Below are 19,342 nucleotides of genomic sequence, written 5' to 3'. Positions count from 1 at the left end.
CTGCCGTCGCATTTCTAAGGCGCAATGATACAACTATTTGAGCTCTCTGGAATGCGTGAGGTATCACGCCGCATTTGAAGGCGTTTTCAAAACAGCCAAGTTCCGATACCCGAATTATCGTTTTGCATAGTTCATATTCTTTTGTTATGTTCCGTACCACTCGTTTATTTTTAATCCTCTTATAAAAACTACCCATTTGCTGAATACACCTCTGGCTGGAGCGCATTTTAGCTATGCATTCACGACTACTAAAATGTCAAAGGAAATCGACAAGACTAGCGTGAATGACGGCTATTTCAATTGTAATCTGCCGTCGCATTTCTAAGGCGCAATGATACAACTATTTGAACTCTCCGGAATGCGTGAGGTATCACGCCGCATTTGAAGGCGTTTTCAAAACAGCTAAGTTTCGATATCAGGTTTGTAGTTTCGCAAGAAATTGGAGCACAAATTCAATAGAATGACTGATTTTACGAGCTAATGCAACTCAATAAATTTGTGTTTTACTTGACTAAAGCGTTAGAAAACAGTTCGGTCAGAAATTTAAATCAACCTACGGTCCATTATATAGTTCATTTTCTTTTGTTTTGTTCCATACCACTTGTTTATTTTTAATCCTCGTTTAAAAACCACCCATTTGCTAAATACAATTCTAGCTGGAGCGCACTTCAGCTATGCATTCACCACTGCAAAAATGTCAAAGGAAATCGACAAGCCCAGCGTGTATGGAGGCTGTTCCAATTGAGGGCACCGCACCAAGAACAGCCTATATATAAGACGAATGCATTTAAGGTTTTGTTTCTTATGTACTGCGCAGACTTTTCTATGCAGGTACCCTGTTTTGGTGTTTTTGGGTGACCTAACCCTTCTATTCAAGGATGCCGGGTAGATTTTGCGATACATTTTGGGTTTATACTCTCATATATTTAATTTAAAAAAGCTGTTTATAGGCCATTAATACGCCCAACAGTCATTTTGGTGGTAATATGAAGTATAAATCATTTTAATCACGCATGATTAACGCAAAATGAAAGAATATCGATAGTGAGTAAAGGAAGGGATAACCAGCACCTTATAGGCCCGTTTATAGGTCGTTCTTGCACCCATCGATCCAGAGGCCTGACTTAACTCGGGAAAAAAAAGGTTTTTCGACCTCGAGCCGTTACCTATCTATATTTTATCGCTACCACAGCATAGTCTAGGGTACGTAGAATCCGAAAAGCAGATGGGCGTAATAACGACCTATACGCCTATAGGCTGTTCTTGGTGCGGTGTCCTCAATTGTGACCCCATGCTTTTCCCGTGCGGTGCGATAAAGAAAAGTAGCGAGAATAAAAAATATAGGGTATTTTACATGTGCACAATATGAATAATAACGTGAGTTCAAACCCGCACGTGTTATACTTGCTACCTTGTCAAAGGGAATAAGTAAAATACGGCCAAACTGACAGCGAAAAGCCCATTCCTCTTTTTCACCTAATTTTAAGACTGACACATTTTCTTGCGACAGTTACCTGAAAATTTAAGGAGATATTATTTTCCTCGAAAGATGCACCAATATTAGGTATAGGTACCGATAGTTTTAAGTGCAATATGTATCTTGAATTTAATAGGAATTCGGGAAGTCCTCTTTGTGGTTCATTGCAGACAATGGATGCGGAAAAAATGTCCACTTTCAGGGCTTCCAACTCAATCGATCGCTCTTTTATCTCGTGAACCAGAATAAAAACTTCAAGAACACATCATAAGCAAAATGATTAAATTTTTAATTGGACTGGAAGCCTATGAGAAAAAAATAGATAGTTAATAATAATAAATATAGATAATTCAAGTAAGTTTTTTCCTCTATTCTTCACTCTGTGTAACTGTCGCCATCTGTCATCTTCGGTGTTCGGAACCACTCGGGTTTTTTTCTCTAAGTCTTGGTGAGAAAATAATGTGAATAAAATTCGCCATTAAAGCAAGATTTCAGATTTGATATGTGTAAGATTATTGTTAAATTTATTTAAAAAAAGGCGTTGAACATTTGAGGCAAATCAGTCGTCAAAATACACTCGCGAAATTGCCACCTCAAAATGACGTCAATAAAATTGATGATTCGCAAGTTTTTTTAATTGGCCCTTAAGTCCGCGGTTTGCAGTAAGGGAATGGGATTTTCATGGGGTTTTTAAACTGATGAAATGATCCTTTTAACAATATATCTCGTACCTGCCGATTACCAACTGAAAGAATTGTCGTGGAAAATTGCAAACCGGACTTTTCCTGGACGATAAATTTCACCAATATTCAATATTTGGACTACATTTTGCAATTTGGAACTATAAATTCTGGCCCGGTTTAAAAACAACGTATGTGCCATTAGTTCCCCTATGCACGTAAATGTTTTTTCAGATGAACCAGAATTTATAGTTCCAAATTGCAAAATGCAGTCCATTTATGATTATACTAATTTATGGCTCATAATAGGAAATCCAAAGTGTTGAAGGCTCCCTGGTGCTGAAAATGAATTAATTGAAAGTACCGCTAAAGGTTCCTCGTCTCATTTAGATCATGATTTTTTTTATTTCCCTTGAAAATATATATATTTTTTTTAATATTTTGCTCAGAAAAAACTAAAAAATTGCGAAAAGACTTTAAAAGACACTATTGCCCAAGCAGCAATCATATCCTTCTTTTATACGAACGGGACATTCCTGAAGCATCGTAGTGTAAAATTGTAGAGACTTTTTATTTTGCACACCAATTTTCCTCTGCGTGATGTAAATAATGAAGGGAGCAGGAGATAGTTTTTTCCATCATCACCTAATAGGTATACATAATGCGACCTATACGGGAATATGTGATGATTCTTAAATGGGTTTGTTACTCAGTGGCGGAATTTTCCAACCCAAAAATAAGCGCGGCCCTCTTCTATCAATTATACTCCACAAGATGGCTCTAAAACCATGGTTCGGTCTATCAGACCTCCACAAATAACTTTATTGAGAAATGGGAAACATTTAATCACAGACTGATGAAAATAGCACGCACTGAGTGCCAAATTTGAAGGAACGAAAACGCATCATTATGGCTCTCTTGCTTCTAGAACCTCTTCGACCGCCTCCAAACACTGTTCGATTTATTTGAATGACCCTTGAGCATTTCTCTGGCAAAAAAGGGGTTAGGATGATTTTGACAAACCCAACCCAAATTGGTGATTTGCACCAACTTATTTGTGAGCTGCATAGTAAACTCAGTTCAGTGCGTTATACTTCAATGAAATAGAATGTTTAACTGTGATGCTTTGCTGTGCAGTACCAATATCTTGATGTTGTGCATCAATGTTGTCAATTTCATAGAAATCATCCAACATTCTTTTTTCAGCGTAATAATTTCGGAACTATAGACACGTGGTACCTTGAAATACCTTAAATCACAAAAAGAATAGTATGTTGATTTTATGAAGCACATGCAAGACATATAGAACAAATGCCAAAACTCCCGGCAAGATACAGGAATTTCAGAGCAACATCACATCTCTTAACTATCTAAAAATTAAGATGGAAAAAGTTTCTCGATTGTCAGAAAAATACATTTTGATTTTCCTGACCATAAAAATAAGAAATTAACCCCATAATTACCATCGTATTTAAAAAAAAATTCTACGCAAGATGGCCAAAGGCCATCATAAGACCTTCACTCATCACAATCCCTCAGTGCCAACCTAACTCAAAAAGGGAATGAGATATTATCGCTGACACATCAATCCCCATGAGAAATGGCTCACCATTTTCTACTATGATATCCATTTTTGCGTTTCTGCAATATTTTTTTATGTCTATGTTTAAGTGTGCGAGTATACCTACCTACTTACGTTTAGCCTACTGTTGACAAGTCAAGAATTATAAAAATTCCACCTTAACATTACAATGTAACGTCGTTACATGCATGTAGCTGCCAACAAACATGTTCTTATTCAAGTATTGATCAATTAGTTCAGCCTATTATCATCAGTGGAGAAGCCATCAAAATATTTTACGTGACACTTATTCATAAAAGCTCTCTGACTTTGATCCATACATTATTCACTGATCTCTCCAATTTCTAATGCGCCCATTGGCACGAATTGAAAGAATGTCAAATGCTGACTCAACACTCTTCAAATAAGGGAATGAACACTTCTCTAAGGGTGTTAAGTTGCGTAGAGTTCTGGCGTCAAATTGAACCCCTGAATGATTATGGATATTGCAAAGCTCTATGGAATGAATTTATAAAGACACGGTTTAAATCGAAGCTTTGCTTTTGCTTTATTCCGAAAATGTGATTGGTGGGTTTCTGTTGAAGTTGGCTCAAGTGTTCACCACTCACCAGAAGTGAGAGTGGAAACATCGTCGAACTGAATACAATTTGAGACGGAATAAAAAATTCGACTAGAACACAGAGAGGCTTATTGCGCTTGAATTCATCGTTGTATCAATGACTTAGCATTTTGCAAGGACAAAGTAGCGGAACTTGTTGATTAAGCTATCATGGATTCTCTGTTTCTTGAAAGAAACTTCCATGCTAATCATCGACATTGAGACAGGAGAGACCTTCCTCATGAAGGCAGTATAATCTACCAAATAAAACGTTGTTAAGAAAGCATGCCTAGAAAATTATACATAGAGGGTAATATAGGGGGGGGGGGGATTTTTTATGAATGGATGGCTTCAAAAACATGGACTTTGATCGCAAAGTTTCTAAACCGCGTCTATTTATTTTCCACGTAAAAACAAAGCAATATTTTATTGCTGAAATATTCCCGTATATAATATTCCCGTAAGTCGAAAAAGAAGAAGAGAAAAAACGAAAAATATTTTAAGAAGAAATTTTGTCTACTCAAAAAATAGTTGTCTGTAGTCTAGTTAAAAAATAAAGTACGGAAAATCTGCAACGTTACGTGCCAGAGCAAGTATTCTTTAACTTTGGCAAGCGTCAAGTCGATTAATATTACTAAGTATATTGCACATTAATAAAATAAGCATATCAATCCATTGCAAGCTTGTTAGCGTAATCATTGCACGGTCAAAGACGCTTATCTCTTATCGCGAGTATTTCTTCACGAGATATTCAATCATATCTATCTCATTATCTTCGGCGTAATTTCAATCGTCTTGTAACATAATACATCAGCAGCATTTTGTCCATAATATTTCATGGTTTTTATTCCCTGTTTTTAATAAAAAAAATTTAACAAATAAAATTAATCAATTGCAAACACTTTAGAAACGTTGTGATGCAAACATTTGTTTGAATCGTGGTTGGACCGTAGCATGCATCGCAAAAACAATCTCCACTCACCAGCATTTAAATTCACACCAACCTCTTGGAAAAATCATCCAGCCAACAGGTGCCCAAGAAGCTTTGCACCCTCGCAGCTTTCAAAATAAGGCAGCTTTCAAATCTTTAGCTTCTTCACCTTCTTCTCATTCTTATTTGAAAGCTACATCTGAAAAGACCTTGAATGATGTGAAATATATGCGAGTGTGGGGCAAAGCAAGACTACAACCACCTTCTAATCTGCCCTAACATGACTAAAACCTGCACAAGGGACGATATTTTTAGTGCAAATGACGAAGCAATCTATGTTGCAAATTATTGGTCAGGGAAAATCTAATTTAATCTTATTGGTGCTATCGGACACGGAAGAAGAAGAATGTGAAATATTACTTGCCATTGTGCAAAGACTGAAATTTACAGTGCATATATATGTCGTGACTTATTTACGATTAAACTGCTGAATCGGTACGGTGACCAGGTATATCGCATTGAATATTGCAACCCCCTCATCTACCCCTCTTTTCTTTTTTTCATTTTCTTATTGCTTTGATTACTTTACTTATTAGTGTGCTAATAAATATGGATAGACCCCTAGAGTATCGGTTTTAGCGAGTTAGTGAAAGTAATAACAATGCATAAATTGACTAAAGACTCGAACGCGGGGTAATAAAGGGAACGCTTCGCACTTTCAGTATTTAGCCATTGAAATGTGTCTCCTACAAAGAGATCACATTTACGATTTAAACAATTACGATTAAACTATTAAATTGGGACGGTTATCAGACCGTTGAGTAATATAGCCCCCCCCCCTCATTTTCTTTATTTTCTTATTTCTTTGATTATCACTTATCAGTGTGTTAACAAATATGGATGGACAGGGCATCGGTTTTAGCAAGTTAGTAAAAGTGATACCAATCAATCAAAATCACATTTCAAAAGACTTGAACGCAGGGTAAGAAATGTAATCACCACGCATTTTCAGTATTTATAGCCACCGAAATGACTTATCAGTGTGTTAATAAATATGGTTGGACAGGGTATCGGTTTTAGCAAGTTAGTGAAAGTGATACCAATCAATCAAAATCACATTTCAAAAGACTTGAACGCAGGGTAAGAAATGTAAACGCCACGCATTTTCAGTCTTTAGCCACCGAAATGACTTATCAGTGTGTTAATAAATATGGATGGACAGGGTATCGCTTTTAGCGAGTCAGTGAAAGTGATACCAATGAATAATTGACATTTCAAAAGACTTGAACGCAAGGTAAGAATTGTAATCTCCACGCATTTCCAGTGTTTAGCTACTGAAATGCGTCACCTATATACAAAGAGCATCACAAATTTGTTTTCCTAAGATGCTGTCTCATTGGTCATGCAGACTTTCAAGTCATCTCTTATCGAGATGGATCAAGGGTATTCCACGTCCAGTTCCTTTCCCGTTCCCGCTTAAATCTATTTCGTGACCCGTTCTTCCGACGTTGGGAAAAATGACACAAAGTCAATGAATATCTGTCGCAGTTATGTCTTTTTGCCGAACGGCCTGCGGAAACGAGGCCTCGGGTAATTGAATCGGACGACGTTAAAACTTAACATGCCTACTTTCCGATAAGCTCTGTGATCCGTAAGAATGCCCATGCTCTGGGGCTCATCAGATTTTCGTCATGTTCGGTTTTGACGTTGAGCGATTCAGTTTATGAATTTATGAATGGGTATGAGTTCTCTTTCGTCAAACTTACCCTCCCGTGCGTCTTGTTCAGTGGCGTGGCGTGCTTTGCGATTTATCGATTTATCTGTCATTTAAACCTATGGAAAAGGATCGATAAACTGGGTGCTCGCAACGAACACCGAAATAATCGATTCTTTACCATAGCTTCAAATGGAGAAATATCGAAAATCGACCATTCACGCCTCGCCAATGGTCTTGTTGCCTCGCCTTTCTTCGTCACGTTCCTTGCTTTTGGTGCTGAGTTTTCTTCCACCCTTGGAAATCCGTAGAACAACATTGCTCATACGCCTATAACCTTGAAATTTCGATCGGCCTATCATAATATTCAGTTAACGATAGATCATTCGAGTTTTATTCATCCTTGCGTGACGTGCTTGGAAACCAGCTGACGTGAAATGGAGCTTAGGTGTTACCGTTGGAGAATCGCCGGATGGATATTCTGCCACGCACAAGGATAATCACGGTTTGGGGAATATAGTGTAGTTATTCACACACCTTCCCTTTTCATGACAAAGCGGTATCATGCCCCTTTTATTATATGTTATCCCTTTTCTGCTGATTTTAGTTGTTCCTACCGGTCTTTGTTTCTTTAGAGATAAGGAAAGTTAGCGGGCTGATTATTGTAATTGGTAGACACCCCCCCCCCCCCAACTCACTCTGGATCCGCCACTGGGTTAAACCTTTATTGGGATCGAATAGTAAATGCTTCATTAATTAGCTAAATCATACATACACTGGAAAAAGAAACACATTGGATCTAGAGTCCAGACTCTTGAAAACATTGACAAGAAAAAATACTCTTGATTCAATCAGATTTAAGCTTAATCCGCTCAAATTAAGAGGCTTGGTTCTTGATTTAAGCAAAAATCCGAATGAATCAAGAGTATTTTTTCTTGTTGATGTTTTTAAGAGTATGGACTCCATATCCAATGTGTTTTTTTTCCCCAGTGTACTAAACTTTTTACACTTTTTTCCGTAATGAAGGTCCTGACGATGATGATCGACACATTGGTGAAACTGGATTTCAATGAATTTGTCATATACACCGACGCACAGTTGGCGAACGGTGCAAACAGGTCGATCGACGCAGAGGAAGAAAGCCGAGCTTCCGCCGGCACCTGGCAGCTCGGCGCTTATCCTAACCTACTTCCGAGTGCCCTTGCACTTCGCGCTCGTTTAGTCTCATGCCCTCCAGTGGCGTGGTGTGCTTTGCGATATATCGATCGATGTGCCGTTTAAATCTATTGAAAAGAATCGATAAACAGGGTGATCGCATCGGACACTTTAATAATCGATTCCTTACCATAGCTTCAAATGGGGAAATATCGATGATCGATCATTCGCGCCTCGCCACTGATGCCCTCGTCGGTTAAATCGACGGAATCCGCACACAAAACCGTAAAAGCAGATTGTGAAGCTTAATGACCGCTTTTGATGTAACATTTTTAGTCATTCGTTCGTTAATTAATTAATAAAACTAACGATGTGTTGGAGCTAACCACAACCGGACTAACTGCATACATCAGATGTTGCCGGATATCCTCTCATTTTTTATTTTTTCGATCGGCAGCATAGAAAAGACTTGAAATTTTTATGAGTTGACGTTTTTTATAATCCAGGGGGGGGGGGGGTCTTAGATAAATTCAAAGAATTGTTATTTAGTTTTTTGTTAAAAATACAAAATACGAGAGGAAACGAAGCAACATATATATTATAGGCTGTAATTAGGTTGATTCTTACATCGTCACCTTCCAGCCAAAATATCACAAGCTCCATGCGGCGTTTCAAAATTTTCACCGCAATTTTATCTTTTACAGAGCAATGGAGAATTTGCACACAAAGATTGTATTGCTTCATCTGAGAGTGCCTAATGAGCTGAGTTTGCAGTGTTTTTCATAATTTTTTCTGACATGGGAAATTGTTGAAAAATTGATTTTAAAGTGAGAAAATTTGCCGCCTTGTGACGTCGTCTGACGGCATTTTCCATTTAAACACATGTACTTTAGCAGATTAGGTTATTTTGTCATATTTCCTCTGATAATTCCCTAATTTAGAAACCAAGGATATCCTCGTACTCAGTTTTACTAGCAGTATCATTTTAAAGATAAAATTTACAACATTTTAGACACCTGCAAATTCTCTATTGTTGGTTGAATCTGTTTGAAAATTTTACTGAATTTTATCGGCAGCACAAAGAAAATTCAGCGAAATATTCAGACAGCTTCGTTGGACAATTTCTCTGTAGAAAAATTAAATAGCGGTGGAAATTTTTAAACGTAAAAATTTTTAACGCGCTTATGATACTTTGGTCGGAAGGTGACGATATTGGTCGAATGCATCCATGTATGAACTTCAGAATTTCTGAAAATCCAAGGCTAGAGGATGTCTCCACCAGGACATGTGAACTCAAACCAGTAAATTGGACGTATTTTTGTCAAACGGAACTAAGCACCATCAGGGTAGGAAGGTAGGGGTATGTTGGATTGGCGGCGGAACCGGGCGTCGGGCTCATTCGTTCCTAGACTCGCAATGCTTTTCCATGGCGCTTAGTTTTGTTTGACAAAACGCGCTATCCGGGCTTCAAAATTCCTCAAAAGGAACTCAAATTGGCGCTTAGTTCTTTTTGACAGAAATACGTCCAATTGGTGGAGGCGGGTTCTTTTTATTGACTTTGTGCTGAGTACACCTCGTCCTCAAAGATTGTATAATCGTATAAAATGTTTTAAATTGTTTAACACAACGATTTTTCTTTGGAAAACTTTGTCCTCTTATGATAGCACCCTGTTGTCAGCAAATGCTGCCACTCATTTTGCCTATCCTCAGTATGAAGGCGAACTGCTCGTAATGAGGGCGGCACAGTGTTGTAATCTGTGCAGTACCCTAGTCATTTTTATGAGGATCTAGTGAACGATGCAGACTGTATCAAGCAGCTTTTACGGCTCCATAGCCGTTCTTTTTGCCTATCCACATTATGAAAGCGAACTTTTTGAAATGAAGGAGGCATTTATCAAAGCGTAACACTGGTCATTCTTATGTGACTCGAGTGAACAGTGCGGACTATTTCAAGCAACTTTCGCGCCTCCGAAGCCGCTCACTTTGCCTATCCATAGTTTGAAGGCGAATTGATTGAAATGTAGACCACCCGGTATATGCTGTGAAGTACTTACAATTAGCTCGTTATTAATAATAGCGTGTTTTTCTGTTGTTGCAGATGCGAAGGAGTTCTGCTGCGACGATACGCAGCTGCAGACTCTGAGTACGAACGTGAAAATAGTCTCGAGTTTCTTGAACCGATGTCCAAGTTGCATGAGTTCGTTCATGGAGGGCATTTGCGCCATCGCTTGCAGCCCCGTCCAAGCTCAGTTCATCAACGTGACGCGCACACAGCCCGCTTCACCCTCGAAGCCCGGTAAGTCCACCACCGTTTTAGGTACTTAAAATTAAAAACGCGTGTTGAGGGATATATAATAGGACAAGAAAAGGCGGGGACGGGGCTGAAAAAACTCAATAAGTTACAAAACACGGGACGTTTCGACCGGTCTCCCGGTCATTATCAACCGTCGTAAAATAAGTAAAAAATCAAAAAACAAAAAACAAAAGCTAAAAAACCATGTTACTGGTCCTTGGTCATCCAACGTCCCACATTTTGTAACTTATTGTGTTTTTTCGGTCTCGTCCCCGCCTTTTCTTGTCCTATTTTATATTTATGTTCTCGGGCTGCCATAGTGTACATTTATCCATATTTAAGGATATAGATTTATGAGAAAACAGAAAAAATTCAAGGCATATTGTGCAGTTCAAAGTAAAAAAAAAAAAAAAAAAAAAGGAACTACACGTGCTCTGAATTTCTAGTGTTTTGGGACAATACGCTATCTATTTCAAGAAAATCAACACTCCTTCATATTTTCAACATGACTGATGAACACCACCGACAACTTAAAACGAAAAAAATGAAGCAAACTGGTGTCCATGCTCTCTTGCAACACAGCAATATGCGTGGGAGAGAAACGCAAAATCTGGAATGAAGCTATGGCGTTCTATTAGCTTTACGTCAATACAAGACATACCGGGAAATTCACGGAATATTAATTTTTGATGCAGCAATGTGCTAAACATGATTTGTAGAGCAACTATTAGTGCTTAAGATATGTCCTCTTAGTAGGAATCAAGAATTGAAGGCGCACTGTTATTTTGAATCCTCGCATCCGCCGCGTCGCACCGCAGGCGAAGCGGTACATGCTGGAGAGTCGAAACGCCTTCAACTTCGCGCGTATGCAACACGGACATCCGTGGAGTTCGAATAGTTGTATTCCGACGTCATAATGAGATTCGTTTAATGTTCGCCACATGTAATGCTTACTGAAGACGCTTTTCTTGTATCTCTTGCATCTCAACTTAATTTCAAAGTCGCCTGTTGTGCCGATGAAGTAAACTATCACTGATCTTTATGGCGACTTTGTCAACTTTCCGAAAAATGCATCGTTTGGTTTTTATTACAACGTTGCTGGTCCACAAAACTACCAAAAATGTATTGTAGGTATCTGACCAAGATTTATAGATTCTCCTTTAAAGGACATGAATGAGTCGTCCTTTTTTTGGATTTTACTCCCTTTTAGAAAAATACTTCTTAAATTAAGTGCGAAATTTTGAAGAACAATCCTCAAAGCTGACCTGAAGCCCCTCACCTAATATCCTAGTTAAGGCGTTAGCAAAAATCATGAATATTTTTCTTCTTCAGTTTTCCTTGATTTAGGACCATTGGATGATAATCGATGATTTCGATGGCAGTGTGGTACCTCCAAAACGCTCTACGTATATCATTTAACAGTCTAGAGCATTTAAGGTTCCATTTGGACTGCATTTTGCAATTTGGAACTATAAATACCGGCTCTTCTGGAAAAACACTTATGTGCACAGGGAAACTAATGGCACATACGTTGTTTTTAAACCGGGATAGAATTTATAGTTCCAGATTGCAAAATGTGGTCCATTTAATAGTCACTCTCAGTCATCAGCATTCACCGTCACCACAGAGGCTTGAGCAATGGCTTTTTTTCATTAGTGGGCAATTTTTGCCTGAATTGAGTATTTAATTTAAAAATGTTATTGCATTTTGCATTCCTTATCTTTTTTTTATACCTGAATAATTATTTTCTCTTGATGCAGATGTTCCTGTAGTCACCGAAATTGACGTCTATATGTCAAACACATACCTAAATGGTGTTTTTGACTCTTGCAAACAAGTGTCAATGCCCTCATCTGGTCAGCTTGTCCTGGATTTCATGTGTGGATCCTGGGGTGCCTCTCGATGCACACCTCACAAGTATGTCCTTTTTTCATCAATATATATATAAAAAAAAAGTACTTAGCGCCATTAGATGCAAAAGTTGCGTTACGCAGTTGCTATAATATTTTTATTATTTCTTTACTTACCTTTGAAAACTTAACTTTAATCTCTAATATTGCAATTTAATTCTACTTTTTTACGAGATTTAAACGGTATCATATCCATACCAGAGCTTCCGTGTTATCTCCTCCGCGAGTTCTTTTTATTCTCGTTTTCGTGCCACCAGTGCGCGTGTGATGAGAAAATGTTAAATCACTAACGAAATTTCGAGTATTTTATCAAGTCTTACGGCCTGGAAAGCATTTAACGTCATTTGCTCATTCGATCTGGCAACGCTTACTACAAAATACTACGTATAGTACTACGATGAGTACGATGACGATTTCTTGGCCTCTCATTGGTTCGCTCTGTTATGAATGTTTCATTCATGAATTGCACAGCGTCATGGCGCATGCGCAGACGCTACGCGCGCACGCATGAAGCACGTTTCTGTTTCTGTAAACAAATTAATTTTAAACGGTGATCTTTGTCTTGTTTTCATTTATTCGACGCAGACTTCTTTATCAAGTAATTTAAAATAATGTGTGAAATCAAAGGTGTTAAAACTCATTGTTTTCATTTAAATCAAAGCAAACCTCTGAAGAACAAAATCTGTCGATTTGTTCCATGGTTTGCTACCTACTTACTTTTTTAAATGTAAAGTTCAGACCAGACCAGCCAAAGATGTTGTTCATCGATCAAAATTAAGTTTAATTTGTTTCCTCATAATCATGCCACAGCTGGCTGCAGTATTTACATCCCATGTAGGTACAGGCATAGACACTTTATTTTCAAATTAATCTAGTGTATTCAAATTTAGTACGAATAAACTTTTGAGGTTGGAAAACAATGCGGTACCTAAGATTTCAACCCTGAACTCACCAGTTTCATAATTTCAGACGGTTACGGCATCAGGTGCTATTTATACTTTAAATGAACAGTCAAATTTTGTTGCTTTTCCTTTTTGTGCAGTTGCACATTGACAGTGACACTACTTATCCAGCCTGTTTTCTCATTTTTGCATCTTGCTAATTTCCATGCTCTATTATATCAGAAACCTCTATGGCTCCTAGAATTGTGTCTTCAAGTTGGAACAGCAGTTTCCAAGAAGGTATACTATCGTTCTTGCTTTTTCGTGTGCTGACAAATCTTTTTGGGGACCTTTTCGTCCTTGAAAACCACAGGCAAATTAATGAACAAAATGCTATTCTTTGTCTAACTCAGTTCTACATAATGCTTTTTTTCTCCAGGTGGTTTAGATTCATGGGGCGCAGAGAGCAAAATCCATTCGTCCCTTTCAACATTAACTATTTTTCCTCTGACGAGCCAATCAAGGGTTTCTTGCCGTTCAATGGTACCATCATTCCTTGCAACGCAGCCGCTCATGTAAGTTGGAACTGTGTCACATTTCTTTGCACTAATAAACCCAAGCTCTTTTTCAAGTTTTGATCATTGAATAAGTGTTTGATGGAAGCAGGAATATATGCTGTCCTGACCTCTCTATTGCACCAAACAACACCAAAGAAAATTTGTTGAAGTTGTTCAAAATCAAAAATGTTCTTAATGGAAAGAACCCTCAGTTACTTTTTAAGAAAGTATCTTTACCCACTGAGGAGGGTAAATTTGTACCTATAAGGACTTGTACTTGAATGCCTTTGCACTTACCCCATCCTCAGGCCTGCGTTGTGGCTTGTCAATGAAGTATGGTTTTCTCTGCTAAAAACATTCTTAGAAATAAGAGGAATTCAATTGAAGTTTCCTGCAGTAATTTACTCTTATGTTTGCAGCCTGGTGGAAGACCTTGCAGTTGTCTTGATTGTGAGGCAAGTTGTCCACGGCCAACGAAAACAGAACAACCGGCTCCCAAAAAAGTAGAGAGCTCATCGAGGGTCAAGTCAATACTCTTTTTATTTGCCTCCACTTTGAGTATCATGGTAGCTTTCTGGGGAATCACTTATGTCACACAATTTTGTAAGTATTTTTTATTGCACCTAGTCTACGTATCTGCGGCTTCCTGCAGTTTTTTTAAACTCTTGCCTTCTTGCCCTCAAAAGGAATATTAACTTCTTCTGACTATAAGCTCAGCGGATATGGTTCAATCCTGTGACACCGTGACGGGTCTATGGGTCCAACAACCGATAGCTGTAAAAATACAATCTTGTAGTGCTATTGGGCCCCTGATCAAAGTGTATTAATGCAGATCCAGTTGATCCAGATTGAAGTTTTTGACAGGGTATTGTGTTCCTGGATGTCTATTGGTGGATGAACATCTCTAGCAATTCTTTAGAATTTTTTTTTTTTTTCACCAACAGACAAATTGATCAATAACTCATTACTTAGTCCAATTTTTTATAAACTTGCCGAGTCAGTCAAAAAAATTCGTGAAAATTTGTACAAATTGTTTCACTGCATTGCTGTTGTAATATGTGGCATGAAAATAGTACAGCAGGCAACACGATAATGAAGCAACATAATTTGTATTTTTGGGACTTTCTTTTATCTCATTTACTACATTTTTTGGTCATAAATCTAGCTACATGGTATCTCATGCCATCATATAGTAAGAAAAAAACGTTAGAACCTGTTGAAAGGATAAAATGCAGGAAGTTTGGCCAAGCCCTATCTGCTGAGGCACTCTTATGCCCAACTATTAGCCGTAGCTCATTCTTCAAAAATTCTCCCTCAGCAAAAGTGCCAAAAAATTGTCCTCTCCTAAATATATTTAATTTTCGAGTGTTTCCACAAAGTTTTGCTATCGATGATGCCCCTACACAAAACGCTGTCAATGGTCTCTTTCCTCTAACCAATATAGTTTTGAAGGAACCACCAATCCCTTTTTAATGGGATTGGTGGTAAAGTAACCTGTCAATATTCAGACCAGTAATTTTTTACAGTTCATGTAGTGACATTTTTTTAAAGTTTTTTTGGTTTTTTCAGATAAGCAGAAAAAGAATTTTACAGAGGATGATGTTATGAAAAAACTTGGGGACAAGCTAGAGATATGTTTAGAAAATATTTTTTACCAAATTGGACTGGGTAAGTGAAAAATTGAATGCATTACTTATAAACTCAAGTCAAACAAAATTCTATTTTACCATCGTCCTAATTTTTTGTTTCTTTGTTTTCACGAGAGACATTTAAGAAGTGAGTATCCCTTCTCCCCTCTACAATCTATCAAAATGTAATGATCATAAAAATATTTTGATAAAATACAATCAAACAAGGGCTGAGAATGCACGCAGCAACATAAATCGCTCTTGCTAGGCCGATTGAATTTAAAGTCATGAGCAATTAAGATTACTTCTCTTTCAAATTTTACACAATTAATCAACAGAAAAAAAGAAACTCAATTTTGGTGCTCACCTTACTTTTCTCGTCTCCTTGTCCCTTGTAAGTACTGAGCTATAATCAGAATGAAATCCATAGAATTAGCTATCAGTATTTTTCTAAATTTCTGTTAACAATCATACTTCACAAAAAACCTTGTATGCTTGGTTGCATGGCAAAGGCATTTTTCCTGAGCCCCTAAATTTGTAGCAAATTATGCAGGCAACCATAATCAAAATTTGACAGCTTTCAACTTCTTTTCATTTTTTAAACAGGCATGGGTAAGTTTTTTTAAAAGTACAAAACATATCTACCAAAAGTGAATTTAAAAAATAAAAGTTTCAATAAATGTTTATGACATCAAAAGAAAATGCATTTGACTCTGAATATTTTTCTTTAACAGTTTGTGCAACATACCGTTTCTTGACTCTTATTGTATGCGGAATCATTTGTTTGTGTCTTGGCGCTGGGATTTTCCAACTGAGAGTAACGATAGATCCAGTTGAGCTGTGGGCTGCACCCCTAAGTCAATCACGAATCGAAAAGGAGTATTTTGACAAACACTTCCAACCGTTCTATCGTGCTCAGCAAGTTATTATCAAAGCAGTGGACCTTCCTCCGGTTTGTATTTCACATTGAATTTTTGTCTGTAGCTTTTAAGTACACATGTAATTTGTAAGGTAATACTTGTCCTGCCCTACTATATCATACCCTTTACGGTTTCATTTATCACCTGAACTTCCGCTGTATTAGACTGGTAAACTTTCAAAAACTCACAAAACTAAATTTCATAATTTCTTGAAAGTTGCTAAGTACTGGTTCCTTTAAATTAAATTTGGATCATTTTTGCCCATGAAAATTGTTTCCATAAACCTTTTTTTTCCATAAATGAAATAATAATGGACCATGTTGATGTCTTCGAATAATGCAGGCTTCATCTATCAACATGGACAAAGAATTGCTTTTATTAAGAGCTAAGAGAATATTTATTGTTCTACATACTCTCTTCCAGGAAGAAATGTTCTCAGCAGTTCTGCAAAATCTCATCAATTGGTTTGAATTTCAATTTTCAGGTTCAGCATTTTACTGCATCTGGTCCTGTTGAATATGGACCAGTATTCAACAAAGACTTCCTGATGGCAGTGAAAAAACTGCAAGATCAAATTGAAATGGTAAGCATAAAGATTCCGTTGATTAATTTGCAAGTAATTGAACGCATCTTAACAGAAGAAGTCCATTCACATATACTTTTTACAGAAGAAAGACTTCTTTCACATAAAGTTGTCCAGTCATTAAGTTCTGTGTGTTATTACACATATCAACGGCATAAGTTTGCAATCACATATCTCATTTGCGGTGTCTGAAAATCTCCGCCTCTACATTAATTTTTTAAAGGAGAACCAATTGACATCATTCCTTGAAGTTTATGCACAATTTTTTGTGCACAGGGAAAAAAAATCACGGCAGTTTTAAAAAATTGCTGTCGAGTAGTTTTCTGTTAAAAAAATAAAGTATGATAGGAAGTCTGCGACATCGCAGACCGAGTTATGTGATTGCTGACTTGCACTGTTGATATACAGTTTAGCTGTAGCTAATCTTCTGAGACAAATTTGGAACAATGAGAGAACAATGAGGTTAAAAATCAATTTTTTGTGGATGAAATACTATGGTAAAATTCATCCATATTACTGTCAAATTCAAAATTTATGATTGTGATGTATACTAATGTATTATAGAAAATGGAAGAAGCTTCAAAATTGTATGAAGTATTTGAAGGAAAGGTCATGAATTATCAAGAAGTGACCTCTTCACAATTGCATTTATATCCTGACTATATTTGGATTCATTCAAAACCAAAGTGAATCTTTCAGTAAGTTTCCCTCTTTTTCAGGTTGGAAAATTTGTAAAAGAAATGAAACCAAGCCCTGTTTGGAACTGTCAAACCTTCAATTTTGTGAAGAACTATCGTTTTTTTATTTTAGCTTTTTGAAAGGGAATGCAAAAATTTGGTGAATGACACCGTCAAAAAGAAGAATAAAACAACTCACAAAAATTTTACAGCATATTTTTAATAAGATAAGAATAATTTTATTTTTCCAAAGACCTCAGCAAGACTTTTTTTAAAACAATTTTTGGGACTCCATAGTGCGTGAGAAGTAAAGACGCTTGAAAAACAAGTGGATGCCGAAAATCCATGATTTCTCAGCAAAGCTTAGGCCAACTTTAGAAAACAAGAACTTGGTAGGAGTATGTTTGCCGATTTAGTATTTGTCTGGTTTTGTTTCTAGTATTGATATTTTTTTGAAAAAGTTTAGATGGAATTATATACTGAAGAATTAGTTGTAACCTCTTATTCCATTCTTCAATATTATATGATTATAGATCGGTCAACCTGACGAAGGATTGAATAAAATATGTTCCTCTCCAATGGCGACTCCCGATTCACCACCCTCGACAGTTAGCAAATGTTTGATCTTCAGTATCTGGGGTTACTATCAAAATAGTGAGGAGACGTTCGAAGACTTGTCTACCACTGACCCAGATGGATACGAAATAAACTATCTTGATCATTTCAAAGCATGCTCCCAGTAAGTCTAGTTTTCCTTAACATAAGTTTTTTTCATTGTCATGTATTTCCTTAACCATCGATTTGAGGAGATCCCAAAAAATCTAAGGGAGTTTTGCATCAATTAAATTTTTTTATCTTATATTTAATGAGATAGTCAAGGGAGAAAGGCTTAAGTGCCTTAAAACTCGTAATTGAGTTTATAGTTTTACTGCTCATCGGAATGTTTCACAATTTTTTTGACCCCAAAAATGTTAAGTATGCCTATACGAACCCATTGGATGAAGGGCAAATATTTTCAATCCAGAAAATCTAGTTTTAAGGATTATTATTTTTATTTTGATCTGCTGCCTGTGCATGGCTTGATAGTGTGGTGTTAATGTGCTAATCAACACCCTCTGTTTGTAAAAAAATGAACTGAACTGTGCTTTGCTCAGTCTTTGAGGTACTAAAAAAGGTTTTACTTGTTGATGCACAGAGTTTGTAAACAGTAATGAGTTGTTTTTTTTTTAATAATTATTATTCAGCCTGTGTTTAACTTCATTTTTCTAGGAACACTTTGAATCCTCTTTGTTTAGCGCCTTACGGTGGACCTGTGGACCCCGGAGTTGTCCTAGGCGGGTTTCTCAAAAAAGGAGAACTACTCACGAAAACAACCTCCTACACCAATGCATCTGCTGTCACGATCTCAATCCTCATAAACAATCACTATGACAAGTCAAAACTAGGTCCTGCTTTAAAGTGGGAAAAACGGTTAGTCATTTTTAAAAATTTCTGAGACAGTTATGTAAAAGTCTTTGTAACATTGAAATTAAGATCTCAAAAAAATTTTAAGACAATTTTGATGCAAAAAACGAAAATTTGTCTTTAAGAATCATTGTATTTACTAGTACATTGAATTTCAGATACTATCCTTTTACTCGCGCATCAAGTAACAACAAAATCTGCAAGAGTAATAATTGAAAATTGTTTAAGCTAAAGATACCAATGAAAACTGCGTGATAAAGTACTCTCGAAGCATCCTGATTCCTAAAACTGC

General features: G+C 37.0%; 1 protein-coding gene across 1 annotated transcript in view; it reads left to right on the top strand.

Moving 5' to 3' along the window:
• Npc1a (Niemann-Pick type C-1a) overlaps positions 1–19,342 on the top strand; it is a 56,667-nt gene that overhangs the window by 22,707 nt on the left and 14,618 nt on the right. The window contains exons 3-11 of the mRNA XM_019047493.2: positions 10,236–10,433; positions 12,191–12,347; positions 13,661–13,796; positions 14,198–14,381; positions 15,348–15,446; positions 16,141–16,358; positions 16,811–16,909; positions 18,120–18,325; positions 18,856–19,056. Coding sequence (XP_018903038.2) covers positions 10,236–10,433; positions 12,191–12,347; positions 13,661–13,796; positions 14,198–14,381; positions 15,348–15,446; positions 16,141–16,358; positions 16,811–16,909; positions 18,120–18,325; positions 18,856–19,056 — 1,498 coding nt within the window. The remainder of the gene's footprint in view (positions 1–10,235; positions 10,434–12,190; positions 12,348–13,660; positions 13,797–14,197; positions 14,382–15,347; positions 15,447–16,140; positions 16,359–16,810; positions 16,910–18,119; positions 18,326–18,855; positions 19,057–19,342) is intronic.

Source organism: Bemisia tabaci, chromosome 4 (genome assembly GCF_918797505.1).
Source record: "Bemisia tabaci chromosome 4, PGI_BMITA_v3".
Classification (NCBI taxonomy): domain Eukaryota; kingdom Metazoa; phylum Arthropoda; class Insecta; order Hemiptera; family Aleyrodidae; genus Bemisia; species Bemisia tabaci.
Note: the sequence above shows the minus strand (reverse complement) of the source record. Positions and strands in the feature narration are given on the sequence as shown.